The sequence below is a fragment of the Hippopotamus amphibius genome, chromosome 12 (genome assembly GCF_030028045.1).
Source record: "Hippopotamus amphibius kiboko isolate mHipAmp2 chromosome 12, mHipAmp2.hap2, whole genome shotgun sequence".
Taxonomy (NCBI): Eukaryota; Metazoa; Chordata; class Mammalia; order Artiodactyla; family Hippopotamidae; genus Hippopotamus; species Hippopotamus amphibius.
This window is the reverse complement of record NC_080197.1, coordinates 99,992,730-100,020,266: the sequence shown is the minus strand read 5'-3', so window position 1 is coordinate 100,020,266 and position 27,537 is coordinate 99,992,730. Positions and strand designations below refer to the sequence as shown.

Sequence of the window (27,537 nt, the reverse complement as noted above, 5' to 3'; positions counted from 1 at the left end):
GGATAGAAGCATAGTCTAAAGCATCACAAAGTGAAACCGAACAAGCGACTTCTATGCCCAGGAGCAGGAGGGGACGAGTTGGACCTTCTAGGGACACCATAATAAACCTGCGTTGAAGGGGGCCGCGGCACAGCTGGTGGTGCTTGTTCTCCCAGACCCTGGCAGTCCCTTCAGTGAGGCCCACCTGTTGTTTTCTAAAACGTGTCACAAGTCAGGCACAGAACAGCTGGACCCAGCATTACGCAAACAAGGAAAAGATCCCACGCTCTTTATATAACCATTTAATTTAATAGCTTTACCCATGAAGTATATAATTTCATTATCAACAAATGAAAAACAAATTCTGGGTTTGAAGAGGCTTAGGAAATAACTTCCTTTTGTAGTAGCGTCCAGAGTTAAGCATAAACATTTCCTCCTGGGCGAAAGTCTCTGGAACCTATTCAGCCTCTGCTGCCTCTTCGCCTTCCCCACATTCAAACCGCACAAAGTCTACGACAGACACCCCCCGGGGCTGCACGTACTGGCCCAGCGTGATGGAGGGGTCCAGCAAGTATGGCTGCGCCAGCATTCTGGTTTCTGCCTCTCCCCCCGGCTCGTCGTCCAGGGAGCCCACAGAGAGAGGAGCCATGCCCACCACGTGCTGCCCAAGGCGGCGGCCGAGGTCTTCGAGGTTTGCTTTCTGCTCAGCCGTCTCGCAGACGACCAGGGCCCCGTACTTCCCCAGCACCAGGTTGTGCAGCGAGGGACTGTGTGCCGCCCCGTGGACGTAAGAGCCAACATAGAACCCAGCTGGCACCTTCACCCACGCAGCTCGTTTAAGAGTCATGTTTTCTCCCAGTTTCCCTATAAGAGAGCAAAAACAAAACACGCAACTCCAGAATACGATGCCCGTGGTAGCACCAAAACACGCACGGGGCAGCCCAGTCTGGGAGACAGCCCTCCGCATTCACACTGTGGATAGGCCACAGGTGGAAACAGCATCTTCAGGGGAAACACGAGAGGGGTGTGAAGGGGGAGAAATGGAGCACACTTTATGGAGGACCAACTAGGCGCCATGCTGGTATCTAGAAACACAGGCTCTGGTGTCACCCAGACCCTGGCCACAGGTCTCAGTTCTGCCTCTCACTGGCTACTCGACCTCAGGCAAGTAACTTAATTATATAACCCCATTTACTAATTCATCAAGTCTTCATTTTCTCATCTGTAAAACAGAGATGATGCCACTTAAAATAACGTGAAAGCAGGGTTATTGGGAGAAATAAATAAGATGTGTAAAACAACTTCTTACAATCTCTGGCACATGGTAAGCACTCCAGTCTGGCTATCATCACTACCTTAAACTCAGGCTCAGAGAGCTTAAGGAACCTGCCCAAGGCTACAGAGCTAATGTATGGCAGAGCTGGAATTAAAACTCAGGTCTGGGGACTTCCCTGGTGGTCCAGCGGTTAAGACTTCGCCTTCCAATGCAGAGGGTGTGGGCTCGATCCCCGGTCAGGGAGCTAAGATCCCACATGCCTCGCAGTCAAAAAACCAAAACATAAAACAGAAGCAATACTGTAACAAACTCAACAGACTTTTAAAATGGTCCACAGCAAAAAAAAAAAAAAAAACCCAAAAAACTCAGATCTGACTCCAAACCAAGTAAGTGTTTTTTCCCACCAAATCACCATCCCGCCCCAAAACCACTATAACGGACACAGACAACTCCTGATCATTCATTGTACCAGGAAAAAGTCCAAAACTAAAAGCCCCAGAAAATCCAAAACCCCATATCATCTGGTGGTTTCAACTTCCTCTCATCAAAAATAAAAAGGTAACATGTTCAGAGTTATTTATAAGAACCAAAACCAGATTCTAGCTTCCCCCTTTCTCTCAGGATGCTCCCCTCTAACAGACGTCCAAATAAGTCAAAAGGCAGGAAGGGGTAGGAGAATAAACAAAGGGGTCTGGGTAAGTATCCTTGAATTCGCCGCAGTTATATCTAAGTCATAAAAGGGAAGTAAGTATCCAGAAACCAAAAGGAATCTTAAAACAGCTCATAGCATCTACCCAATAGTTAGTTCCCAGAAACTGACAAGGCTGAAACACCCAATTCTTCCAGAATTTCTTAACAAGTTCCATACACGGCTGTCTGTCTGGTTTCTCAGCCATGACTCACTGAAACATCATACATACTCAAGATGACCTGATAAACACAGAATTGATGCCTTGACTGGAAACATCAGATGAGCAGTAAATTTCCAGCAAGCTCCAAAGCCAGCCCTCCTTCCCTCCTTCCATCAAGGACATGCACGAAGCAGGCAAAACCCTGACTGCTCCCCAACCATGATCCAGATCCGGCTCCTGTCTGTCGCCAGCGGCCCTGAAAGCATGCGCCTTCACAAATGCGGGACCAGACTTTTAAGAGAGGACAAATTCCTAAACATGAGGCCCTGAAATATTCCTGGATCTCTTCATAAAGAAGATGAAATGACCTCTGACAGACTAGTTCCTTCATAGCGTATAGAGAGGGAGTCAACCGGAGGTCAAAAGGCCATCTCTGCTTAAAGAGATGCTTTGTTTGGGCAGCACAGGGATGCCTGCTAATCTTAATTAGTTGCAAACAGCTAAAAACTAAAATTTTTCTCACACAAATCTAAATTCTTTAGGAGTTTAAAAATTATAATGACACTGGGATCCCATTTCCCTCAAGGTAACAGGTGGCTTGGTAATAGTTTCCTTCAGCAGAGTGTGAGCTTTTCAGGGTGTCCACTGCTCACTAATATCTAACACACAACCCACTTCTCGCATTCATATTATCTGACCCTTGAAGGAAACTGACACTGCAATTCTTGATCTAGATTTGGAGGAATACCAAAGATACCAGGAGATCCAGTTCTTAATTTCCAGTTTCCAGATCCTTACAAATACTCACCAATTGCTAAGGCCAGCTGATCCTTGAGAGAGCCTTCTCTCTCAGGCCCAGCTTGAAGTTCAGAGAGCTCAGAGGAACTCAAGAAGCCCTAAGTGCACAAAGAAAATGAACATGAGTCAGCCTGTACAATTCAAATTACCAAGAGACTAAGCAAAAATAAAGATTATTTCTCAAAAAGTGATTTAAGATGACTAAGTATAAACAGATAATGTTTTCATGAAGCCAAGACTGTTAAAAATTTATAACAGTTGCATTTTTATAAATATTTTATTCTATCACCACTCCACCACCAATTCTATCCCAATCTCTGGCCTAACTTCTTAGAACGCAGTTTCCTAGAAATCAGGAACAATATTTTCAAACAATCATAAAATGTTAAAGCAAAAAGGTCTGTAGATTGCTGGTAGGAATGAAAAATGGTGCAAATCCAATGGCAGGGAATCAGACATTAGCTAACAAAACTATATATACTTTTATCCTATGACCCCACAATCCTATTTCTAGAAATTTACTCTAACACACTTCCAACAATACAAAAGTACATATGCACAAAGGTATTCACTGAGCAATTATTTCTAATTGTAAAATACTGGAAAGTCTAAATGTCTAAACATAGGCAGAGACTGACTGAATAAACCATGGTACAGTCACACAGTGGAATACTATGCAGCTGGGAAAAAAGAAAAAGAGAAAAAGATGGTCTCCATGAGCTGCTGTGGAGTATCTCCAGGATATAGTAAATGAAAAAAACAAATTAAAAGAATATATACATATTATACCATCGTTTGTATAATAAATATTTGTATAAATATGCTTATTTTTGCAAAAAGGATAACCAGAAATGAATGAAGTTGGTTATTTACAGGAGTGGACAGGAACGGGGTGGAAAGGAGAGGCAGGAGTAAGACTGGTGTCTTTGGTTGGGGGAGGGGGCATATGATACTTTTAACTTTCAGAACCTTGTTAATGTTTTATATATTTGAAAATAAAATTAACAAGGATTTAGGGTGAAAATGACACTGACTAAACAGAAACAAAGATTCTAACTGTACTTCAAAGAAATAACATAACCTCAAAAGGGGGGAAAAACTAATCCAAGTTACTTTTGATACAGTCCTTTGACCACATAATTTCAACATAAGGACAAAAAGAACATCAAAGAAATCTTGAACTCCTTAGTAGCTTTGTTATTTGCAGTGGTCAGGGTTAGTAACGCTGAAACAAAGTATGTACCGTGCAGAGAGCACACAGGCAATCATAATGAAGCTGCTAGGAGCCAGTGTGTTCACTATGAAAGGAGAAAGGTACAAACACAGAATGGGGGAAGAAAAGGAAGAAGCCTGCCCTGCAGGATTAGAACTGAAACACGCACGCAACCCACTTCCTAGCTCTGCTAAAAGAGCAGAGCAGCAATGATATCTCAGTAGAATTAAGCATACCTAATGCCCAGATCTTGGTTTCCAAAAACCACTCCCCCACCTTTGGGACCCCTCCGAGAAGTGGCCACTTCCATGGTCGGGGCAAGGAAAGTATGACAAAAAGTAAGGAAATACTCAGAAAATAATAAGGCTATACCGGGACTTCCCTGGTGGGCCAGTGGTTAAGAATCTGCCTTCCAGTGCTGGGGGCGCACGTTTGATCCCTGGTCAGGGAACTAAGATCCCACATGCCACAGGGCAACTAAGCCCGTGAGCCGCAACTACTGAGCCCACAAGCCTCAACGAGAGAGCCTGTGTGCTGCAAACTAGAGAGCCCACGTGCTCCGGAGCCCGCGCGCTGCAACTAAGACCCGACATAGCCAAAAATTAATTAAATATTTTTAAAAGAATAATAAATCAGGCTATACCAAAACACAACGGAGTCAGCTTGCACAGGCGTGCCTTATACTTGCCAAATTCAGGGATAATTTGAGCATTAAAATGGCTAATGGATTATATAATAAGTTGTAACCTATTGTATTAAAGAAGAATCTATGTGTCAATGTTGCTTCTAAGTAAATCCCTAAATAAAGGGAGGAGACATCTCCTTATTACAACAGAATGCCAACTAATAAAACTAACACATGTAAAAGAAACTATAAGGGGAAATTCCCTGGTGGCGCAGTGGTTAAGAATCCACCTGCCAATGCAAGGGACACAGGTTCAATCCCTGCTCCAGGAAGATCCCACATGCCGCGAAGGAACTAAGCCTGTGCACCACAACTACCAAGCCTCCGCTCCAGAGCCTGAGAGCCACAACTATCGAGCCCATGCGCCTAGAGCCCATGCTCCGCAACAAGAGAAGCCACTGCACTGAAAAGCCCGTGCACTGCAACAAAGAGTAGCCCCTGCTTGCCCCAACTATAGAAAGTCCACTCATAGCAACAAAGATCCAATGCAGCCAATAAATAAATAAATTTATTAAAAAAAAAAAACTATAAGGGTTAGAAAACTGACCACTACCCAACTATCACAGTAACAACTGATTCTGACAAGAATCACCAAGGAATGCTAAAACTTTTAGGCAAAAGTTTTTGGGGGAACTCGATGTCTACACGGTCTCAAAAAAATCTCCCATACAGATTACCTACTAGTTATAAAAAGGAACGTGGTAAGTTTAGAGTGGAGAAACCTGGCAGATACTACCTTAACCAAGAGATCAAAATTAACACCATCAATAACAAGACCAACAGTCCTGTCCCCCGTGCCTCCTGATGTGATGTTTTGAGAAAAACAGAAGATAATTTATTTAATATTCTTACAAAACCCCATATACTAAGTATGAAGAAACATCAGTCAAACCCAAATTAGACAGTCTACAAAACTGTCCTGTACCCTTCAAAAATATCAATGTAATGAAAGACAAAGAAAGGCTGAGGAACAAAGAAAGGAGACTAAACAGACATGACACCTAACTGCAACACACAATACTGAACTAGAGCCTGGAGCATAAGAAAAACTGCTAGTGGGCAAAAAATGAACGTATATTGTATATTATGTAAAGACAAATACTGTATCAATGTTAAAATTCCTGAATGTGATCACTGTACTGTGGTTATATAGGAAAATGTCCTTGTTTTTAGGAGAAACATGCTAAAGAGATAAAGGGTCCTAATGTCTACAATACAGTCACAAAAGGATAAAAAAAAACAATGGTGATGATAATAATATGAAATAATAAATAAATAACAAAAAGTGATAAACTAAATAAGGCAAACTGTTAACAAATGGTGAATCTAGATAAAAGTACTCTGTAATTTATTGTAGAATACTGGCAACTTTTCTGCACATTTGATTTTTTTCAAAATAAAAGTTTTAAAAAATTAAAGACCAAAGGGAAAAAATTAATAAAGCTGAAAGGGACTGGGAGTTCCCTGGTGGCGCAGCGGTTAAAAATCCACCTGCCAATGCAGGGGACACAGGTTCGATCTCTGGGCTAGGAAGATTCCATAAGCTGCAGCCACAACTACTGAGCCTGTGCTCTTAGAGCCCACGAGCTACAACTATTGAGCCTGCCTGCCACAACTACTGAAGCCCGCGCGCCTAGAGCCCGTGCTCCACAAGAAGAGAAGCCACCACAACGAGAAGCCCACGCACAGCAAGGAAGAGTAGCCCCTCCTCGCCACAACTAGAGAAAGCCTGCGCACAGCAACAAAGACCCAACGCAGCCAATAAATAAATAGATAAATAAATAAATTTATTTATTTAAAAAAAAAGAAAAAAGCTAAAAGGAACCAAAGTCCCTTGTTACAGATAACAAAACAGAGGCACGGTAAAGTAAGTGAATAGTTCAGGATTACAAACGGAGCTACTGGCAAAGCCAAGATCAGAATTTCTAGTTCAAGTGGCTCATCCAAGATATCAAGAGAAAGATACATAGAAGGAAAAGGGTGGTACAAAAAAAAGTTTGTTGTAATTGGTTCACTTTTGCCTTGACAATAAGGATGGATCAAAGGCATTCTGATATAATTCCTTCCTTGATATAGACAAGAATATGCTTAGTCTCCTAAATTGTGCCTTCCCCAGTATCTATATTTAGAAATTCTTTCCTCAGGCCATTCTAGATTTCTGAATACAAAGCTTCACCTGATTTGATGAACTCTACCCCCCTGGCATGTATTCATCCATTCAGGAGAGATCCAATGAGCCCTAGCCAAGTGCTGGCCCATTCCATGCACCAGACACACTAGTGAAAAATATGAAGCTTATATTTTATTGGGGAAGGCAAACAAGAAATAAACAAAAATGTAATAAATATATAAGCACTATAACAGAAATTTTTAAATGAAGCAAAATAAGGGGATAGAACAATAGGAGGAAAGGTACGCCTCTCCAGAGAGATAACATTTAAGCAGAGACACGATAAGGACGTGAGGCACGAGAATGTCTGAAAAAGTGGAACAGCAAAGATCCCAAGAAGGGGGAACAAATCCAGCATGTCAGAGACAACCCCAAAACTCACTTTACTGTATGTGGAGAGCTGATCCTTCAGGCTCTGACAATGCAACAGGGTTCCCAGGGCTACTTGCTGGACCAACTGTTGAAATTTTAAATTTCTGGAAACAAAATCTGTCTCACAGTTCACCTGTGGGAGGAAACTGATGTCACTGTATAAACTGTTTACTAATAGTCTCCAAATACGCCTTAAAGTAAGGTATTGATAGAACAGGCAGCAGACGCCACGAAACAGAAATTAACGTCTCTAGGATTTTAAAGCTACCGTTCCCTCTACTAGTCTGAGGCCAGAAACTGAAGGAAGTGATTCCTGCTGTGAGTTAGCAATGACCTGCGTATTCAGAGAATGATTCCAATGTCCCCAAAGGATTCACTACAAGTTCACTGCCTGCCTGTGGCCATATGCTACAATCACCTCATTCTCCCGGCTCCTCCAAAGCCAAACCACTTTTATCAACTTGTTTCTCTCTGCTCTCACTCTAGACTAATCCACATCTGATTCTTCACCAACTGGGCCCCTAAACCTAACCTAAAACAGCCGCTTGCTGTCCATCACCTAATTAGTATGATTCTTAGCTTTAAAACCTAACTATTCTAGGAAACAATCAGTGAAAAGGTAGGTGTAAGGCCACAATGGACTCACACTTGGGAGTAACAGTCTACACTACTAGGCCTTTTCTCACCAACAACCTATGCATTTCCATACTCAACGAACCCACAGCTAACAACTGGGGTCTCATGGGCTTAATTCTAACTAGCTTTTATGGTTCTCAAACACCTCTTCTTTAAGAATGCAAAGGGTCTACCACAAACCCTACACCCAAGGGACAGCTGTTCCTGGTATCCGGGGCCCTGACAACTCACCTCTACTAACACAGTTGTGTTGCCTTCCTGCACCAGCCCAATCAGACCCTCTTTGGTCTTCCTGCCATGGAGCCTGGCAGCTTTACTCCAGCCTTCCTTCTGGGCCTGCTTGTGGAGCCAGCTCTCTGCCTGTAAAGAAAACAGAGGCAGATGACAAGGGCACAGAATTTAGAACAGAGTGGGGCTCTAAAACATCTCGAGGCTCCGCCATTCCTGCTCCTTCCCCTCATCCTCCACAACAGAAACTAAAGCCATCTGTCACTTATTGGCAGCCTACCACTAAGTGCCAAATAGCAGCCATTTGTGCCTCGTGTTTTAGATACGTTTAATCTTCACAACCCTGTGGGGCAGATAGTAGTATTTCCTTTACTTAAAAAAGAACAATGCAACTCTGAAAGATGAAGTCAGGTGTCCAAGGTCACAGGAATAGTGTGAGGGTCCCACGATCTGAGCCTTGGTCGTCGGTCTGAGTCCAAAGCTCCCACAAGCCCTTCCAGCCCCACGCGGCAGGAAACCTCACAGCAGCCTCGCCTGGAGCAGTCTGTCAGCCCTGTAACCCTGACTCAACAGCTGCGAAATGGGCAAGAGGCAGAGGGTGAGACTCTCCCGCACGTCAGAATCCCACCTAGGGCTCTGTCGTCGTGGGTCACTGGGCAGGTCTGACGCCTGCGCTCCCCGGCACCCCACCCCCAACCCCGCGCCCGCTCCCCTCTGCTGCGTCCCCCACACCTGTGTGAGATCCCCGCCGCACGTCTCCAGAGCTTTCTTGCAATTTACAAAGGAGTAGCCCGTCTGCCGCCGCAGCTTCATCAGGAGCTCCTTGCTGGCAGCCGAGGAGGACAGCCAGCGCCCGGCATGAAACGCAGGCCCCGGCGGGGGCAGCCGAAGCAGGAGGGGCCCCGCCTGGAGGGAGAAAGAAGGGATGAGAAGCAGGAAGCAACGCGGGGCTCCGGGGGTGGGGGCACGCCGGCCTCCGGCGCCGGGGGACAGGCGGCGCCCGGACGCCGCGCGGCGGAGGGGGCCCGAGGCGCGGGGCACGGGAGACCTGCAGCGAAGGCGCGGCGGGGCCGGCGCCGGGGCCCCCCCCCGGGCAGCTCTGGGCCCGCGGAACCGGGCAGCGGCGCAGCGCCCGCAGCAGCGCCATCTCCCCGGCGGCCGCACGCGGTGGCACGGCTGAGGCCGCGGGCCTACGGCGTGGCGGCGGGGCCAACCCTCTCCGCCGGAAGGCGGCCCGCGGAGACGGCGCCCCCTGCGGCCCGGAGGGCGCGTGGGCCGCCTCTCTCCGGCGCGTCGGGCTCCGTCGTGGCTCTCACGAGGGAGTCGCCCGCCGCGGGGAAGACCGTGGAAAGCGTGGGGCAGAGCTGTCACAGAGCAACGACACAAGACGGGTGGTGACACCTCATGTTTATTTCCAACGTGCTTTCACATTCGTGATCCGTTTATGACTCACGGCAGCCTTGGGGCAGGTGGGTAGGGTGAGAAGCTGGGCCAAGGTCACTTAGGGAGGGGGAGTAAATATCCCTTGAAGGAACACACGTGTCCGATGAAGCGCAGCTGTGTGCCGGGACGCCCTGCCCTGCCCCGAAGGCGAGCCAGCGGGGAGAGAGCAGGCGGCAGACACGGTAAGCCCCGCACGACCCACAGGGAAAGGGTCTCGAGGGAGAAGGAAATCCTATGCAAACAGGAGGCTCAGGAAAAGCTTTTTTCAGGAGAGAGAGTAATGAAGATTTTGAGAGGCAGAAATAACGCTTCAGGCAGGGAATCATCAAAAAGATGGAAGGAAGAAGCCAGGGAATCTTGGTGTGGATTTAGGGAACAAAGAGTAGACTTTTTGTAATTTGGCCAGAGGCTGCAATGTGTGTAGGAAACCAGTAGGAAATGAAGTAGAAGGGTAATTGGGGATCACACGGGGTACACCGAGTACCAAGCAGAAGAGCTTATTCTTGCCTCTGTTGGCAGCAGCAGAAGCTAATCAGAGCTGATTTTGGAAGATCACAAGAGCTGACAGAATGGTTTGAAGGGGAGTGAAAGGAGGCCAGGAGGCCACAGGAGGTGATGTGTGGCCCGAGGAGTAAGTAAAGAGAGCCCCTATCAGAGGTCCCACAGTGGGAGGAAAAAAGAGGTGAAGGCAAAACACATTAGGAAGGAAGGACTGACAGGACTTGGAAACCTAACGAAAACTCAAAGAGAACCTGGTACTTAGTGGTTAGGGCTCCACTCCAAAAGAAGTGAAGGAGCTATGGTCCAAAGGACAGCTTGCTGCATATCCCCACCTTCAGGGCTGGGAGGACTTGACCCAGTTAGAGCCGTGGTTCCACCAGACTATCTCTAGAACAAGAACTGGGTGGCCTGAGGTTTCCTGCTTCGCAGCCCCCCAGCAAAAGCCTGAATTCTTTGGATGCAGAAGGGATCTTTAATGCTTATTTACTTCCTCTTTTAAAAAATTCCAGTAGAATCTGGAAAAAAAATCATCCATTCTGTATAAAAAGACAACAGCAGGACCAGACGGGACCATGACTGTCTCTCTGCAGCCGCACATCCCACTTACCTCCCCTTCCCCTGAAGTCCTGGATACCCTCCCATCTTCCCCTGCTGAGAACAGGAACTGGGAATTTCCTTTGTACTCTAGCCCAGTACAGCTTCGGCTCTAGTATCCCTAACAAGCAGCACCTCCCTGCACCTGCCCAAGAGTATCTCAGGAAACAAAGAGAGAAGGAGGAAAGCCAGAGGCAACCGAAATCCATCGTCTTTGGTCCTTATGTTTATGGCTCTGAAGATATGGCAGTTCCTTCATGAGAACAAGGGGTTCAAAGGAGCAGAAGAGTGACATCAAGCAGGTCTTGGTCCCCTGTGCCTGGCCCTATAGATGTTGACATTCTCATCCTCATCCCGCTGGGCCAGCTCCAGTTGGAAATGCTGGGGCAGGAGGTGCTGAAAGAAGCTCTCTGTCCCGTGCTCCTCTCTCATCTTGGAAGCCAGATAGATGGTGCCATGGGGCCCGCACAGGTGTCGGAGGGTCCCCAGCAGCAGTGGGAAGGTGGGCTCCAGATACACGATATCAGCCCCCAGCACCAGGTCATAATCTCCAGGGAAGACATGCTGGTCAATCCCCCAGGACAAGGCACGGACCTGGGCCCGGGCTCCAGCCGGCACATTGGCCTGGACGTTGCCCTGGATCTGTTCTAGGACCAGGGGCAGGTCAGTGATGGTAACATCCCCCCCTGAGAGAGAGGAAGGAGGAGAAAGGCAAGTCAGAGGGACCAACCAAGGGGTTTCGGCTCCTGCCCAGAAGGTCCAGAGACTCAGGACCTAGAGGATACTGTTTTTGATGGCCCAAAGTCCACGCTGCGGATTTCAGCTGCCCTAACCTCAGCCTCGTCCACTGCCATCTCATCACTCTACATTCTACAACATCAACATTCTCTCTCAGCTAACCTTCAACCTCTCTGCCCAACACACACAATCAGATGTCAGCAGAAGCCTGCGCAGCACTCAGCTGGAGGTGGGCTGTGCACCCACCCCCTGCTGACACAGACCAGCCCTCGTGGACCTGGAAAGCGTCCCAGAAGACAGGACCTCAGCAAGCCTTAAAGGACAAGGAAGAGTTAGTCAGGTGGAGCTTCCCAAGCAAAGAACAGCGAGTACAAAGGCCTGGTGGTGAGAGAGCACAGTGTATTCAAGGAAGGCTGGGACTTCCCTTGTGGCGCAGTGGTTAAGAATCCGGCTGCCAGTGCAGGGGACACGGGTTCGATCCCTGGTCTGGGAAGATCCCACATGCCGCGGAGCAACTAAGCCAGTGTACCACAACTACTGAGCCCGTGAGCCACAACTATTGAGCCCATGTGCCATAGCTACTGAAGCCCACTCACCTAGAGCCTATGATCCACAACAAGAGAAGCCTCTGCAATGAGAAGCCCGTGCACTGCAATGAAGAGTAGCCCCAGCTTGCTACAACTAGAGATAGCCCGTGTGCAGCAACGCAGACCCAATGCAGCCAATAAATTAATTAATTAAAAAAAAAAAAAGGAAGACAGGATCTCAGAGGATGTAGAAAGGAAGAGAAAAGTGTCAAGACCTGAGAGTACAGAGGAAAATGATTATGACATGCTAAGGAGATTCAGGCTTGATTCTGAGAGCAATAGGTTTTGAGGGCAGAAGCAGAGAGTGAAGGTGATTAGATTAGGACTTCAGAAAGCTTCATTCATGCAGTAAATATATGTGTTGAGCATCTACTAAGTTCTGGGGGTACGGGGTGAGCAAGACAAAACCTTGGCCTTCCTTGAGTTTTGTTATAGAGGCAGAGACAAATGAGGTAATTCAAAACTATTTAATCATAATCATGGTGATTATTACAGAAATAGGAAATACTCAGAATTCATTTGTTCATATTCATTATGTGCCTGTATGCCAAGTGCTGAGAATACAGCAGTGAACCAGACAAAATCCCTCTACTCCTGGGGCTTACAGTCTAGTGGCAAGAGACCGACAACACCAACAAAATGAAACAAATAAAACACACTGTAAGTCACATGGTAATAAATGCTATGCTGAAGCAGGGAAGGAGGATAAGAACCTCTTGAGGGACAGGGCAGGCAATGTCACTTTAAATTAGGTAGTTATGGAAAGCCTCATGGAGCAGATTATGTTTGAGTAAAGACCTGAAGAAAGTGATGGAGCAAACTCTGTGGGTCTCTCAGGTTAAAATGTACCAAATGAGGGACGAACAAGTGTAAAGACCATGAGGCAGGAGTGTGCCTGACACATCTAAGGACCAGCAGGAAAGCCAGTAGCTGGAGCAGAGTAAGGGAGAGAAATAACAGTAGGGGCAGATTCTAGACAGCGCAGCGGTGTCTAGGAAAGTGGTCAGATACTGAATATATATTGAAGGTAGAGTCAATAGAGTTTGCTGACAGATTAGGTATGAGAGAGGAGAGAGAGAGAGAGAGAAGTTGAGGATAGCTCCAAGATATTTGGCCTGACCAACCAGAAGACCAAATGGTCATTTATTTAGATGAGGAAGGCTGCAGGAGGAGCAGATATGGACAGGAAAGTCGTGAGTGCATTTCTGGACACATGAAGCTTGAGATGTCCTTCACACAACCACAGAAAGATATCTAGTAGGTAGTCGGTTATACAAACAAGTCTGGAGATGTAAATGCGAGTCAGAGTTATCAGCATGGAAAGGGCATTCAAAGCCAGGAGGTGCCGGAACTGCTTGGGAGTGAGTGTAGACAGAAAAGGGGAGGGGCCAAAGGACTGCTCCTGAACCCTGGTGCACTCAGACTTTCAGTCATGAAGAACAGGAGCCAACAAAGGAGAATGGAACAAGTGCCAGTGAGGTGGTGGAACCCAGAAGTGTGGGGCCCTAGAAGCCAAAGGAAGTGTGTTTTGTCGAAGCAGGAGTGACAAACACTGCAAAGTCCAGGAAGGTGGGCTCACAGCTAACTCTTGTACTTAACAACATAGAGTCAGAAGTGAAGCTCAAGGGCTTCCCTGGTGGCGCAGTGGTTAAGAATCTCCCTGCCAATGCAGAGGACACAGGTTCGAGCCCTGGCCCGGGAAGATCCCACACGCCACGGAGCAACTAAGACCATGCGCCACAACTATTGAGCCTGTGCTCTAGAGCCCACGAGCCACAACTACTGAGCCCATGTGCCGCAACTACTGAAGTCCAAGCACCTAGAGCCCATGCTCCAAAACAAGAGTAGCCACCCCAGTAAGAAGCCTGCGCACTGCAATGAAGAGTAGTGCCCCCTCTCTCCACAACTAGAGAAAGCCCGTGTGCAGCAACAAAGACCCAATGCAGCCAATAAATTAAAAAAATAATAAAATAAGTGAAGCTCACAACCTTTCTGGAGCAACTGGAGTGAGGGGGTCGGTCTGGATGGGGGGTGGAATCTAGAATGGAATTGAGGAAACAGTAAGAAGAGAGGAATGCCAATAAGTATTAACTCTTCTGAGTTTTGTCATAAAGTGGAGCAGAGAAATGGAGTGATAACTGGAGGGATGTGTAGGATCACGAGGTTTTTTCTGAGACAGGAGAAATTACAGCACATTTATGTGCATGAGACACACACCCATGTGGAATGATGCAGAGAGCAGGGAAAAGCAGGAAACACCCTGCTCCCCGCAGAGCAGGGGAGCAGGGTGTTTGCTGGAATAATGTCTTCAGGTAGATGAGAAGGTTTGGGGTATCATGACACATGAAGGGCTTGACCTTAACTAGGAACATAGCACGTCTGCTATGGTAACAGGAGAGAAGGCAGTGCAGACAGACACAGACACAGCTGGGTGAGTAGACGCTGTGATAGGAACATGTGGCTATTTTCTATGAGAAAACAGAAGTGATCAGAAGAGCTAGGAAACAAAGTCATCAGCTGAAGAGACACTTGGAAGTTTGAAGGGCAAAAAGGTAAGAAACAAGATGTTTAGGCGCGCAGAAGAATAAGCGGATGAGGGAAGGATAAGAGGCTAGCCGGACAGCGCTTAAGGACACATTGAGGATAGGGACAGCAAGTTTAAAATGAGACCAGGGGCTTCCCAGGCGGTCCAGCGGTTAGGACTCTGCGCTTCCACTGCAGGGGCACAGGTTCGATCCCTGGTCGGGGAACTAAGTAAGATTCTGCATGCCGCACAGAGCGGCCAAAATAAAATAAAACCAGTCAGCCCAGTTGTGTGTATAATACTGGAAGGGCGTAAGATAGCCTGGGGGTGGGAGTGTCCAGGAGGCCTTCACTTGGAAGTGATGTTTGAGCTGAGTGCTGAAGAAGACATATGTATTAACCAGGGGGTACAAGGGTTCCAGACACAGAGTACAGCCTGTGTGAAGGCATCAAGGAAGGGGACAGATAGGCTTGAGGAACTGACAGGAGGGCACTAGGTAGCACAAGGAGAGTACAAGAGGGAGAGGGAGAGACACAGAAAGAGGCTAGAGGGAGAGGCAGGGCCTTGGAGACCCGCCAAAGGGGTTGGTTCTATCCTGAAAGCAACAAGAAGCCACTGAAAGATGGGGAAGGGGTGCTGGAAAGATCGCTCTGCCAGCTGGGCAGAGGTCGAGGTGGGGGCAAGGAGTGGAAGCAGGAAGACCAGTTTGACTAATTGTAGCCATCCAGGCAAGTGATGGTGACAAGGACTGGGGACCCATCAGTGTGGATGGAAAAACAGGAGATTCAAGAGATTTTTAGGAGATAAATCAGTCGGACTTGGATAACGGAGATGGTGGTGAGTCAACAGTCTGTCTAGATTTCCCACTGGTTAGATGGCAATTTGATTCACTGAGAGGGGGAAGCCTGAGGGAGAAACAGGTTTGGTGGCGGAAGATCACAAGATCTAGTTTGGGCATGCCAAACTTCCCCCTAGGGAAGCTCAAAGACACTTGTGAAAATCCAGGGAAAAGATGGCAGTAGCCTGACTGAGAGATGGAGGGAAGAGGGATAGACAACTGGGGAAGTATTAGGAACATATGACCCGTAGGACTCGCTGATCACCAGGATGCGAGGGGAGAGGGCAGCAGATGAGAATGATACCCAGATTTCTGACTTGGCAACAGAACAGGGAGCAAAAGGAGGAGAAGCCAGTCTGGGAGCAAGTGAAAGATGTTTCCGTCCACATTAAACACCTTCTCTCCCATTTTAGCACAGCTGCCCACTTCTCAGCCACCCATTCCTTCATGGAAAGCTGCTGTTGACACCCCTAGGTTTTTTCTGAGCCTGCGATGTTCCCACTCCTCATCTGACAGAGCTTCTCCTTGTGGATTCCCACAGCGTCAAGGCAGACACGGCCAGAGCACGTCCACTGGCTCTGACATACCCCGCCGCAGCTCTCATCCTGTAACATCTTCCCCCATCTTCACCACTAGACCATAAACTCCCTGGAGAGAGGAGATCTGTCTTACTCATTGTTGTATCCCAACACCTAGCATGATTCTTGGCACATAGGCAACTCCAAATACATGCTGGTTGAATGAACAGAAGAATGAATGCCTGCCTCTGGGAAGACTTCCCTAAGTGCGTCTTGTGTTATGTCTCTACAAACAAGGACATGTTAATTTGCATTCCTCGGGAGATTACATCGTAAGTGTTTTTAGAGGAGTGTTTTCAGTGTGACGTTTTGCCTGCCCGTTAGATTATAAACTAAGGAACTGTCTCCTTCATAGTTTTTGGTTCTTGACAAAAATGAAGCAAAATTTTCCTTACCTTTTCCTTTCCCAAGTCTGCAGTGCCTAATTCCTACCTCACTTCCCACAAAACACACCCTAACCCTAAGAATTCATAAGTTTGTTCCTCCCAAGCAATCAAAACCTAAAGAATCAAAAATATATTCACAATGGAGTTATGAGGTTAAACACCTACAGGTTGCTCCCCCTACAGGGTACCCCCAAATATGCATTTTGACAGAAGACCATATCCAAAGCAAAGGAGATTTTTCCTGACAGCATTGTCCATGAAATCAGAAACAGCAAAAAAGGTCGGAAAAACTGCTGCTGCTAAGGCCTGCCCGATTTTTAATCCCTGCCCCATCAACCACCTGGGGTTCTCTGACAGCCAATCAACGCTGTCTGCCACACAGAAGCAAGCAGGGCTGAACGAAACAAAACAAAAAGTTTTTTAAAAAGAAGCGGCTGGGCTCGTTCCAAAGCTCTCCCCTCTCCCAAGCACCCAGGAACGTCTCCAAACCCCCGTCCCGCCACCGCCTCCCACCGCACGACTCACGCACCCTGCAGCGCGGCCAAGATGCCCACGATGCCCGTCCCCGCGCCCAGCTCGATCACTTTCTTGCCTCGGAAATCCACCTGATGACTCTCGAAATAGCCGCACAGGCTCAGAGCCTACGGGAGAAGAGAGAGACAAGGGAAGGCTGCAGCGGGGCTGGCCCCGCGCGGGGGAACGAGCGCGCGGGCCCCGGCCCCCCGGGCCCCCGCGCAGAGCCGCCCGCTCCTCACCGCGTCCCACACGCGCGCCGCCACCCCGAGGCGCGCCCCGAAGTTCTCCGTGATGCTCAGCACGTGCCCACAGAAGCGGAACCGGCTCCGCTCCGAGTAGGAGTCGGCGAAGAGCCCGATCTCGCGCGGGAACACCGCTTCGGGCTCGGACTCGGGGTCCGGGCGGGGGTCGGCCATGCGGCCGGCGCTCGGGTCCCGGGGGCCCCTCCGGCCCGAGCGTGCCCTCCCTCCTCCGGCTCGACTTCCCGGAGCGGAGGGAGGAACGGCCTCCCCGGCCCCGCTCCCCCGCGCACGCCAGACGCGGCTCGGAGGCAGGGAGAAGGCGCGAGGGGCGAGGGTTAAGGGGCCGCAGGAAGCGGAGGCGCGCGGCTGCCTGCCGCCGGACGGCGGCCCAGACGGCACAGAGGCGGCCTGCGAGCGCGGCCTCGCCAGCGCGGCGAGGCACCAGCGGCGCGCACGCGCCCTCTCCCCCGCCCCAAGGCCCCGCCCCAAGGCCCCGCCCCAAGGCCCCGCCGGCGGCCCCCCCGGGCCTCTAAGCGGCGGGGTGCGCGCGCGGCGCGCCTCGTTGCGTCACTCTCGCGCGCGCAGGGCTTCGGTCCCCACGTGGGCTCGGCGGAGAAACCCGGGCTGGGATCATGGCGGGAACCGGGGCTGGGGACGCGAGAGCACCCGAGGCCCCGCAGCCGCAGAAGCGCTACTATCGGCAGCGGGCTCACTCCAACCCTATGGCGGACCACACGCTGCGCTAGTGAGTGAGCAGAGCGGGGAGAGGAGGGCGGACGTCTCAGAGAAGCCCGGAAAAGCGGTTCTGCTGGGACGGTGGCAGGCTTGAGGACAGGCTCGGGAGGCTCGGCTGGGTGACCTCGGGGTGGGGCGCGGGGGGGTGTCGGGGAGGTTCGGCAGAGGGCGGAGTTGGTGGGTTAGGAGGGGGCGTGGCGTTCTGGCCGAAGTCTGGGTCGAGCCGCAAGAAATTGTTACCGAGACTGGAGTGATGGAGGCCGAATGTCGTTTCCATCTTTCGGTTTCATCTGTGGGATTTTAAAAAGGACAAACTTGGGGGGGGCGGGGCGAATAAATTGGGAGATTGGCATTGACGTATACACACTGCTGTATGTAAAGTAGATATCTAATAAGAACCTACTGTACAGCACAGAGAACTCTACTCAGTGATCTGTAATGACCTCTATGGGAAAAGAATCCAAAAATGAGTGGAAATATGTATATGTATAACTGATTCACTTTGCTGTACAGCAGAAACTAACACAACTTCGTAAATCAACTATACTCCAATAAAGATTAATTTTTTTCCAATAAAACTTAATTTAAAAAAAAAGACCAGCTTATACACAATCCCATCCACACCTTACTCCATCCTCTTCCCACAGAGAACTTCAACAAAGTAAGGTCCTAGTGCCTTAGGCAGCCAGTCTCTGGGACAAGGGGAACTTGAGCCCCAGAAAGGAGAGCTGCTCAGCCAGAGTCACATCAGCCTGGACACGGAGACAGGCAGATCAGCAACCATGGGCCTCACGACAGGCCTGTGATTCACACTGGGCATTAAGGGTGGTTTCCATTGTGCTTCCTAGAGGCCAAAGGGTCGGCTCTTACAGGATTTTTGAGAAACCCTCCTCTCATCCATCTCCTACTCTCGCGCATCCACCCACACACTTAGTACCACTTCTGCAATGGTGTGACCAACCTTCTCATGTTTCTCACGTCTTCTCTCCAACAGCCCTGTGAAGCCAGAAGACATGGATTGGTCTGAGCTATACCCAGAGTTCTTTGCTTCACTGTGTCAAAATCAGAGCCACGATGACCCAAGAGATAAAGAAAAGATAGCTCAGGCCCAAGTGGAGTTTGCAGACATAGGCTGTGGCTATGGCGGCCTGTTAGGTAACACTCTGGCCCCTTCTCTGGGGCAAGAAGAGGCAACGCCTAGGTTCTGCCAACTCAGCAGGTTTGGGGATGGGGGAGGGCAACGGGCATAGGCGGCCTTTCCCCTTCGGACCAGACACTGGTGCTGTGACATCAGTGTGGAGAATCTGCACTTTCCCTCTACTTGGGTCTGTGGCCTTTGCCCTGGAGAAGGGAGGAGGCTGCCTCAAAGCCTCTTAGAACTTGGGTTGTCTTGTCTGGCCTTGCCCCTGGCCCCAGTCCCTGCGTGAGCCATTTCACCTGCCAGGTGCCGGGTCAGTGAGCTGCTCAGCACCAGCATCAGGAGTAGTTGCTGAGGCCAGTGATCCTGAACTGCCTTTCTCAGGGATTCCACCCCCCGCCCCCGCCTCCTCACTCGAACTCACTCCTTCTCCACGCTCATATTTTCAGATTTCTCTTGTGTTGTCTGTAATTGTCCCAGCCGTACATGCTGGACCCACTTCTCTATTTTTACATCTTCCGTAGAAATAACAGCATGACAGAGAGGAAGAGCATGGTACTTGGTGGCAGGAAACCATGGTTCAAGTTCCAGTTCTACCTCTTCTTAGCTCTGTGACGTCGGGCATTTTCAACCCTCAGTTTTCTCATCTTTGCAACTTACCACAGAATGTTATGAGGATTAAATGAGACAATGTGTGAAAACACTGTGAAGACTGTAAAGCATGTGCAAAGATGCATGTATTCCCAGGCCCTCCCACTTCCAGTCTTGGCAACAACTTTTGGGTCTCCCCCAGCCCATTTCTCCAGCACAGAGCCATCCATACGGGTAGCTCTCTGGCCATACTTGCCATCCCTGATTTTGGTAATTGCAGATTGAGGCTTCCTTTCCTCTGTTGACCCCTTTGCATATCCTGTGAGTATGAGGTTGTTGAATCCATTCCTGTTTCTGTGTCCAGTGGAGCTGTCACCGCTGTTCCCACACACGCTGATTCTGGGTCTGGAGATCCGGGTGAAAGTCTCAGATTATGTACAAGACCGGATTCGGGCCCTACGAGCAGCTCCTGGAGGTGGTTTCCAGAATATCGCCTGTCTCCGTAGCAATGCTATGAAACACCTTCCTAACTTCTTCCGCAAGGGCCAGGTGGGGAGGGGCCCCCGTGGGGGTTAGGCTGGTAAGCAGGTGAGGCATGGAGGCCAGGCTCTCACAGCCCTGCCGGTGCACGTCTGTCTCACAGTTGACAAAGATGTTCTTCCTCTTCCCTGACCCACATTTCAAGCGGACGAAGCACAAGTGGCGAATCATCAGCCCCACACTGCTGGCAGAATACGCCTACGTGCTGAGAGTTGGGGTGAGTGGAGAGTGGGAGGGAGGATGGGGTCGGGCCTGACAAGGGAGCTTCCACTAAGAATTCAGTGGAGGTGCATTTAGGACTCACCACCGCCCCCGACTTCCTGCTGCTCAGTTGCGTGCGGCCCCCTACCTAGGGTGACTTTGCCTATGCAGGGGCTGGTATACACCATAACGGATGTGCTGGAGCTACATGATTGGATGTGCACCCATTTTGAAGGGCACCCCCTGTTTGAGCGTGTGCCTCTGGAGGAGCTGGTAAGTAGGGGCCCCAAGGGAAATTGCACAGATTTCTGGAAGGGGCCTTTCCAGAGCAGTTCTGTATCTTTGAATCCAGCTTAATGCCAGGAGGATGGGATGGGTGTCTTGGGACCAGGGCAAGGACTTATTGGACCCTTCCTTCTCCCAGAATGAAGACCCCATTGTGGGACATCTGGGCACCTCAACCGAGGAGGGAAAGAAAGTTCTACGCAATGGAGGAAAGAATTTCCCAGCCATCTTCCGAAGAATACAGGATCCCACCCTCCAGGCAGTGACCCCCAATCCTACCCCTCCTGGTCACTGACTTTGCCTTTGCTGACTTTGCCTTAGTTGGACCCCATCTTCCAGGGACTGGAAAGAAGATCGGGCCCTTGGACCTTCCCAGCTGAGCCTGCTAGGGCTGAGACGCAACAACCTCTCAAAGAAGTTGAGAAACTGCCCAGGGCAGAATCCTGGAGTTCACAACTACCCCTGATTCCTCTCACCTTCTTGCCCTCCCAGTGGCAGCAGAAAGCAAAAGCAGCTGACTGGGAAGGTCAAAAAACCTTGGACCAGAAGGGGTCTTTGGAAGGGAGTGGGGTCTTGCTCTCCCTTAGCACTCCCTTCTCCTGGGATCCCTTCTCAGCTGGAGTGAAGAATGCTGTTCTTCACTGTCCCTCTAAACTGCCTGCGAGGCTCAAGTCACATGCCCACTCGTGTTTACTTTGCAGTTCTGGGGGCAGCATGCACACGTGCGCACATGCCTGAGCTGCTGTTTCTCAGGAAAGGCTGGAGTGCATCACTCCCGTCCTCTCCCTGCCTGCGGAATCTGCCTTCCCTTTATTGTTGCTGTCTCTGGAGATCCTGGGAGGGTGTGGTGGTGGTGGAGACCCTCTCCTTTTTCATGTTGACCTTCACTTTGATTCCAGAACTTCAGAGCTGACTGGCTGGCACAGAGCCTGCCAGGGGCGGGGGCAGTGAGGAGCAGAGAGGCGAACTAGGGGGGATTCTGAACCTAAGAGTGGAAAGGGGCTGCTGACTAGAAAGCCCCCCAAAGGGGACTGAATCAGCTGGAGATTCAGAGCACTCACTATCTCTGAACTTTTCTAATTTGCAAAACGTTCCTTCATTTCTGCTCCTCAAGCCCCAAATTCCCATGGCTGGAAGGACAGGGCTTGTTGACGGAAAAGACCAACCCCCACTCCCCAAGGAATAAAGATGACGTCTCCTGGAACCATTTTAACCAATTAAGCCACCTGCCATCTGCCCACTGTCAGGCGCAGGGGGAGGGGGAGATGTAGTACGCAGGAATATTCTGCTCTCCTACAGAAAAGGTACATCGCGAGGAGCCTGGGGTCTGAGCATAGCTGCAGCTGTGCCTCTTCCCAGCTTTCCTTCCCGGAGAAGCTGGAGGCTGGGGAATTCCTGAGGAGGGGCCCCAGGGGGCTTAGCTCCCTGAGGAAGTGGTGGGGATACCAGGGACCCAGTCTGTATCTTGGTCACCGAAGCCTCACCAAATAGTCTTTCCGAGGAAGAGATGTTCAGGCTGCTGGACTAGGACATCAGCCCAGAAGGAGAAACTGAGGCAAGCCTCCCCTCCCAAGAGGGTCATTGCGACAGGAGACCCACGGGAGCCGCGTTGGCAGCTCCGGCCCCGCCTACTGTTCCTGGGTGCTAACCCCAGCACCGACCACTCGGGAGAGGGGATTGGCTGAGGAGCTTGAAGAGGGGGCGTCGCCACCGTCGCACCCAAGAGTTAAATAGGGGCTCGGGCAAGATGTTCCAGAGAAGCACGCGTTCGCGGCTTCCCGAGCCGGACCATGACCCAGACCCTCAAGCTCGCTTCCAGAGTGTTTCATCGCGTCCGCTGCCCTCCTGAGCTGGGCGCCTCCTTGGGCTCCAGAGGTTCCGACTCAGCGCCCCGGGGCTTGGCGGACATCCCAGGCCCCTCCACGCCCGGCTTCCTTGCCGAACTTTTCTGCAAGGGGGGACTGTCACGGCTACACGAGCTGCAGGTAGATGGGGGCACCGTTACGGGGACTGAGAGCTGGGGAGGTTGGCTTTCACGACACCCTAGTGCAGAACGTAGGAGGGAGGGCCAGTGAGGACGAATGCCGGTGGATTATGGAAAACACACGTTGGGACTGGGGGCGGTGGCTCAGCCGCTGCGGAGTCTGTCCCAACACCCGGGAGAGGAGTGCGTTCAAAAAGCGCCTCTCGACTGGGGCGGGGGGCGGGGGAGTCAAGGAAGGGAGGGAATACGGGGATATGTGTATAAAAACAGTTGATTGAACTTGGTGTACTCCCAAATAAATAAATAAATAAATAAGTAAAATTTTAAAAAAGAAGCGCCTCTCGCTGCGCAGAAGTCTGGAGACTCGGTAGATCTAGGACAAGTGCGCGGGAGGCCCGTTTGGCTTAAAGTTAGTGTGCTTCTGTACATTGAGTGAAGGCTCGTCCTGAGATGGACAGTCCACGTGAGGAACCTTTGGGGGTTTCTCCGCCCAAGTGACCAAAGAGAGATCTTGAATGTCAGCTCTGTGCCAAGTCGCCCCCGTGTTACCCTTCACACGCAAGCTTCCTAGGGATGGGGAGTGAGGGACAGGGGAAGGAGGGGTTTGCAGCATCAGGGCCATATACTGCTTGGGAGCAGAAGCTCCCCCTTTCAAACCCCAAACAACGCCCTTGGCGTTGGCACGAGCCGAGCTGGAAGTTCCAGCGTCCTCTGCTGCCGCTCTCCCAGGTGCAGGGCGCCGCGCGCTTCGGGCCGGTGTGGCTGGCCAGCTTCGGGAAGGTGCGCACCGTGTACGTGGCGGCCCCTACCCTCGTCGAGCAGCTGCTACGGCAGGAGGGACCCCGGCCCGAACGCTGCAGCTTCTCGCCCTGGACGGAGCACCGCCGCCGCCGCCAGCGGGCTTGCGGGCTGCTCACCGCGTGAGTCCTCTGGCCCCAAGCGCCGACGCCCGGCTGCGCGCCTCTCTCGTGGCTGGCCTGGAGCCAGTCTGGGGATGTTGAGGGAGGTCGGTCGTTTCCCGAAAGCTTCTGGCAAATCGGGGTTCCCACGCCAGTCTGTGTCACCCAGGCTCTGGCAGAGCCCGGCTCTCGCCTCCCGTTCCCCTTTTTATCTCTTGAAGCCAGAATCCTGGGAGCCCGCGGAAGGGGCTGAGGCCCCAGGACCTAGATGTAAAGTAAGATTCTGTGACTCAGCTTACCCAGGAACCCAGGCCCCTCCCGGGCAGGAAATGAGTAACGGGGGGGGGGGGGGGTGGAAAGCGGGTGCAGGCAGGGGCAGATTTCTGTACCCCCCGAGGGCACAGACGCAGCCCCTCTCCCGGCCGCCCAGCCCGACACGCCCCTTCCCGGGCGCAACCAGCGGGTTCGGGCCGCCGCTGCGCGCCCGGCTCCGCGCTGATGCGCCGGGTCTGCGCCCCGCAGGGAAGGCGAGGAGTGGCAGAGGCTGCGCAGCCTGCTGGCCCCGCTGCTCCTCCGGCCTCCGGCGGCCGCCCGCTACGCCGGGACCCTGCACCACGTGGTCGGGGACCTTGTGCGGCGCCTGCGGTGCCAGCGGGGCCTGGGCGCCGGGCCGCCCGCGCTGGTTCGGGACGTGGCGGGAGAGTTTTACAAGTTCGGACTAGAAGGTGGGTCCCCAGCCGGCGGCGAGCGTGGGAGGCGGCTGGCGCGGGTCGCCCGGCGCCCTGACAGCGCCCCTCCCCGCCAGGCATCGCCGCCGTGCTGCTGGGCTCCCGCCTCGGGTGCCTGGAGGCCACGGTGCCGCCAGACACGGAGACCTTCATCCGCGCGGTGGGCTCGGTGTTCGTGTCCACGCTGTTGACCATGGCGATGCCCAGCTGGCTGCACCGCCTCGTGCCCGGGCCCTGGGGCCGCCTCTGCCGAGACTGGGACCAGATGTTTGCCTTCGGTAAGGCACAGAAGTGAAGCGGGGGTGGGGGAACATACAGCTGTCAGGGGCAGTGAGGCTTCCCTGTCCCCTGTCCCCGCAGCCCAGCAGCACGTGGAGCGGCGAGAGGCCGAGGCAGCCATGAGGAGCCGTGGAGCGTCTGAGGAGGACGTGGGATCTGGGGCGCACCTGACCCACTTCCTGCTCCAGAAAGAGTTGCCCGCCGCGTCCGTCCTGGGGAACGTGACGGAGCTGCTGCTGGCTGGAGTGGACACGGTGAGGCTCTCCCTCCACCTTGGGAGCCCCGCCCCCACAGCTTAACCTCCGCAGTCTCAGGGCCCATCTTCCTGCTGCAGGGGACACCCACGATGGCCCTCTAGGCCAGCTTGCCTTGGCACTTCCTGGGTCCCAGGCTGCCTCACATTCTGCCCCCCATGCTGGGTCCTGGCTCTCAACCACTGTGACGCTCTCACCTGTCCCCTCAGGTGTCCAACACACTCTCCTGGGCTCTGTATGAACTCTCTCGGCACCCCGAAGTCCAGACGGCACTCCATTCTGAGATCGCAGCTGCCTTGGGCCCGGGCTCCAGCGCCCACCCCTCCGCCACCACTCTGTCCCAGCTGCCCCTGCTGAAGGCAGTGGTCAAGGAAGTGCTAAGGTGAGGGGGCAGAAGAGGAGAGCTAGAGAGAGTGCTGGGGAAGGGCTGGGGAGGCAGCCAGGGCGTGGGCGCAGGGAGCGAGCAGAGGGAAATGGTAGCCTACGCCTGGCCAAGATGGGTTTGGAAGCTGGGGGGCATGTGAGGGAGGCTACAGCCGCCAGCTGCCTCTCACGGTCTCCCTTTTGTGCTCTGCAATCCAGACTGTACCCTGTGGTGCCTGGAAATTCTCGTGTCCCAGACAGAGACATTTGTGTGGGTGACTATATTATCCCCAAAAATGTGAGTAGAGCCTGTGGGCCCCTTTTGCTAAGCCATCCCTCACTATCTTGGACTGTTTCTATTCTCGAATACTCCCAATGAGCCCTTCAAATCCTCTTCTTGGCCTCAGTGCCTCTCTAGGATGTAATGGGGTAGCAAAGTAGCCCCAGAAAACTTCCACATCACAAGCAACCAGAGGCTGCCTTCCTCCCAGTCCACAGATCCTGTTCTCTGCCTCCCTCCTGGCATTTCTGGGCCCAAATTGACAAGTCTGTGTTCCTCCCTCACCAGACGCTGGTCACTCTGTGTCACTACGCCACTTCAAGGGACCCTGCCCAGTTCCCAGAGCCAAATTCTTTTCGCCCAGCTCGCTGGCTAGGGGGAGGTCCAGCCCCCCACCCATTTGCATCTCTGCCCTTTGGCTTCGGCAAGCGCAGCTGCATGGGGAGACGCCTGGCAGAGCTCGAGCTGCAAATGGCTCTGGCCCAGGTGAGTGCCCTAGATTGTCTACCTGCCCCAGACAGGAGGGCTCTGAAGCCATGAGCTCTTCTCCTGATAGGCATAGGAAAATATATAAGACTTGGGAGACCCAATCCCATCATAGGCCTGGAGGGTGAGCAAGGGTATTTGGACTGTCTTTTTCCCTACCATAATCTCTTGCCATCATTAACGAAGACATCCCCTACCAGCCACAGGTGCCATTCCAACACTGACCATCCTACCACTAATAATGTCCACTACCAATCAAGCCCACCATTGCAGACCCCTCCCACAGTGACAGCCTTCTTCCTCCCTTCCCAGATCTTGATCCACTTTGAGGTGCAGCCTGAGCCAGGCGCTGCTCCGGTCAGACCCATGACTCGGACTGTCCTGGTACCTGAGAGGAGCATCAACTTGCAGTTTGTGGACAGATAGTCCTGTGGAAGGAGGCTGTCATCATCACCATTTCTCTCATCATAGGGGTTTATTAGGCACAAGACCAAGAGATGTGTATTCCCCTATCTGACCAAACTGGTTAGAAAGACCATAGCAAAGTGCTTGAAGCAGCCCTGATTGAGGTGTGAAGCAGGCACTTGGCCTGACCCAGCAAGCCCTGAGAAGACCATGGTCCACTTGCCTGCTTAGCCCTTCTGGTCATATCATATGTATCCTTCAAGGGCCAACTCTGACTTTAACGAATAGTGCTGGGTGGCCTGAGGAAGAATTCAGCCACTGGACTTTTGGAGCTTCACGATGTTCACTGATGCTGCTGGCTAAGCACGTATCACGGCATGAGCTAAGTAACTGTGCATCTGGTCTCTACCTGGTTGATCCTCTCACCTCACACGGGAGCTCTTTGAGAGGAAGGATGAGGCCTTATTCTGTCTTTATACACCCTGCCAGGGCCTATCCCTGACTGGGTGACACCATATCAATTCCCAGATTGTATCTGGGCGATGTGGCAGAAGGGGTAAGGCGCTTACTAGGCTCTGCCTGCCCTGCTCCTTCCTCATCTTGTCCCTCGGAAGGTGAGTCTATCCTCACCTGGTTTATGATTTTTAAAAAACTCTCCTTGGCTCTCTGGTCACTATTAGGTTTGGCTTGCCCCACCACTTAGGTTGCAGGCAGAGATATCTTTGGACCTGTCCCTGCCCAAGCCTTCCTTTTATATACTGAAGTTTTAAAATATTCAGTTTTTAAATTAAAAAAAATTGAATGTTCCATCCTTGACTTTTGACTGACTTATTTCCCACTCTCACTTCCTACAAGACCTGGAGGCAAGACTCTCACCCAAACCTTCCACTTTGGTTTTTCTGGTCCTGGGAGTGACCCCTATAACAGTGGGAGGTCTAGACACCTGGGAGAATGGTTTGCATCACAAACCCAGACACATTTCTATCCGTGGTGGGAACAGCCACGTCTGGCTCCCTGTAAGAGATCAGGCAGCGGTGGTGAAAAGTAGCTTCAAGGGCTCAGCTGTTAAAAGGGTGGGTAGGGACTTGCAGGGATGGCCAGAGACGGCTGACTCTTTGGTAGAAGAGTGCTTTTGGAACTGGACAGCCAGGACCAAAGAACACCTTAGCAAGGCCACTCTGCCCTCTCTGGAGAAGTTGCTCCAAGGCAGTTTC

The 27,537-nt window shown here is 51.5% G+C and overlaps 4 protein-coding genes across 6 annotated transcripts; 2 read left to right on the top strand and 2 right to left on the bottom strand.

Annotated features, from left to right (window-relative positions):
- Positions 1-254: 254 nt before the first annotated feature.
- On the bottom strand, positions 255-17,037 carry TSFM (Ts translation elongation factor, mitochondrial). 2 transcript variants are annotated; one of them, XM_057703398.1, is made up of 6 exons: positions 16,927-17,037; positions 8,941-9,114; positions 8,212-8,340; positions 7,355-7,477; positions 2,915-3,002; positions 255-843 (listed from the first exon to the last, which is right to left on the bottom strand). In XM_057703398.1, the coding sequence occupies exons 2-6, from the start codon at positions 9,019-9,021 to the stop codon at positions 437-439; spliced, it is 828 nt and encodes a 275-aa protein (XP_057559381.1). In that variant the 5' UTR covers positions 9,022-9,114; positions 16,927-17,037; the 3' UTR covers positions 255-436. The 2 variants fall into 2 exon arrangements, with proteins under 2 accessions (XP_057559381.1, XP_057559380.1); XM_057703397.1 differs by lacking the exon at positions 16,927-17,037 and adding an exon at positions 9,257-9,458.
- Positions 9,611-21,402, top strand: METTL1 (methyltransferase 1, tRNA methylguanosine). Of its 2 annotated transcripts, none has more exons than XM_057703400.1 (6): positions 9,611-9,833; positions 18,885-19,045; positions 19,984-20,168; positions 20,263-20,376; positions 20,532-20,633; positions 20,785-21,402. In XM_057703400.1, exons 2-6 carry the CDS (start codon positions 18,904-18,906, stop codon positions 20,938-20,940), a joined length of 699 nt encoding a protein of 232 aa, XP_057559383.1. In that variant the 5' UTR covers positions 9,611-9,833; positions 18,885-18,903; the 3' UTR covers positions 20,941-21,402. The 2 variants fall into 2 exon arrangements, with proteins under 2 accessions (XP_057559383.1, XP_057559382.1); XM_057703399.1 differs by lacking the exon at positions 9,611-9,833 and adding an exon at positions 17,732-17,900.
- On the bottom strand, positions 9,827-17,633 carry EEF1AKMT3 (EEF1A lysine methyltransferase 3). Its single transcript, XM_057703401.1, has 3 exons — positions 17,153-17,633; positions 16,927-17,038; positions 9,827-11,432 (listed from the first exon to the last, which is right to left on the bottom strand). Exons 1-3 carry the CDS (start codon positions 17,327-17,329, stop codon positions 11,041-11,043), a joined length of 681 nt encoding a protein of 226 aa, XP_057559384.1. The 5' UTR covers positions 17,330-17,633; the 3' UTR covers positions 9,827-11,040.
- Positions 21,403-21,545: 143 nt separating the features above from the next.
- On the top strand, positions 21,546-27,015 carry LOC130833616 (25-hydroxyvitamin D-1 alpha hydroxylase, mitochondrial). Its single transcript, XM_057703396.1, has 9 exons — positions 21,546-22,630; positions 23,359-23,549; positions 24,051-24,253; positions 24,334-24,534; positions 24,617-24,789; positions 24,999-25,171; positions 25,372-25,450; positions 25,721-25,918; positions 26,231-27,015. Exons 1-9 carry the CDS (start codon positions 22,436-22,438, stop codon positions 26,342-26,344), a joined length of 1,527 nt encoding a protein of 508 aa, XP_057559379.1. The 5' UTR covers positions 21,546-22,435; the 3' UTR covers positions 26,345-27,015.
- Positions 27,016-27,537: the final 522 nt, after the last annotated feature.

Excerpts from the sequence above, each read along its gene's own strand:
- EEF1AKMT3 (XM_057703401.1), bottom strand. The coding sequence starts at position 17,329 with ATGGCCGACCCCCGCCCGGACCCCGAGTCCGAGCCCGAAGCGGTGTTC. Across the intron at positions 17,039-17,152 it reads CGGCGCGCGTGTGGGACGCG|GCTCTGAGCCTGTGCGGCTA; the intron begins GTGAGGAGCGGG and ends CTTCTCCCGTAG. Across the intron at positions 11,433-16,926 it reads CATCTTGGCCGCGCTGCAGG|GGGGGGATGTTACCATCACT; the intron begins GTGCGTGAGTCG and ends CCTCTCTCTCAG.
- TSFM (XM_057703397.1), bottom strand. The coding sequence starts at position 9,355 with ATGGCGCTGCTGCGGGCGCTGCGCCGCTGCCCGGTTCCGCGGGCCCAG. Across the intron at positions 7,478-8,211 it reads ACACAACTGTGTTAGTAGAG|GTGAACTGTGAGACAGATTT; the intron begins GTGAGTTGTCAG and ends TTCCTCCCACAG. Across the intron at positions 3,003-7,354 it reads AGCTCTCCACATACAGTAAA|GGCTTCTTGAGTTCCTCTGA; the intron begins GTGAGTTTTGGG and ends TTGTGCACTTAG.
- LOC130833616 (XM_057703396.1), top strand. The coding sequence starts at position 22,436 with ATGACCCAGACCCTCAAGCTCGCTTCCAGAGTGTTTCATCGCGTCCGC. Across the intron at positions 24,535-24,616 it reads GGACCAGATGTTTGCCTTCG|CCCAGCAGCACGTGGAGCGG; the intron begins GTAAGGCACAGA and ends CTGTCCCCGCAG. Across the intron at positions 24,790-24,998 it reads TGCTGGCTGGAGTGGACACG|GTGTCCAACACACTCTCCTG; the intron begins GTGAGGCTCTCC and ends CTGTCCCCTCAG.
- METTL1 (XM_057703399.1), top strand. The coding sequence starts at position 17,788 with ATGGCGGGAACCGGGGCTGGGGACGCGAGAGCACCCGAGGCCCCGCAG. Across the intron at positions 20,169-20,262 it reads ACTTCTTCCGCAAGGGCCAG|TTGACAAAGATGTTCTTCCT; the intron begins GTGGGGAGGGGC and ends TCTGTCTCACAG. Across the intron at positions 20,634-20,784 it reads GTGTGCCTCTGGAGGAGCTG|AATGAAGACCCCATTGTGGG; the intron begins GTAAGTAGGGGC and ends TCCTTCTCCCAG.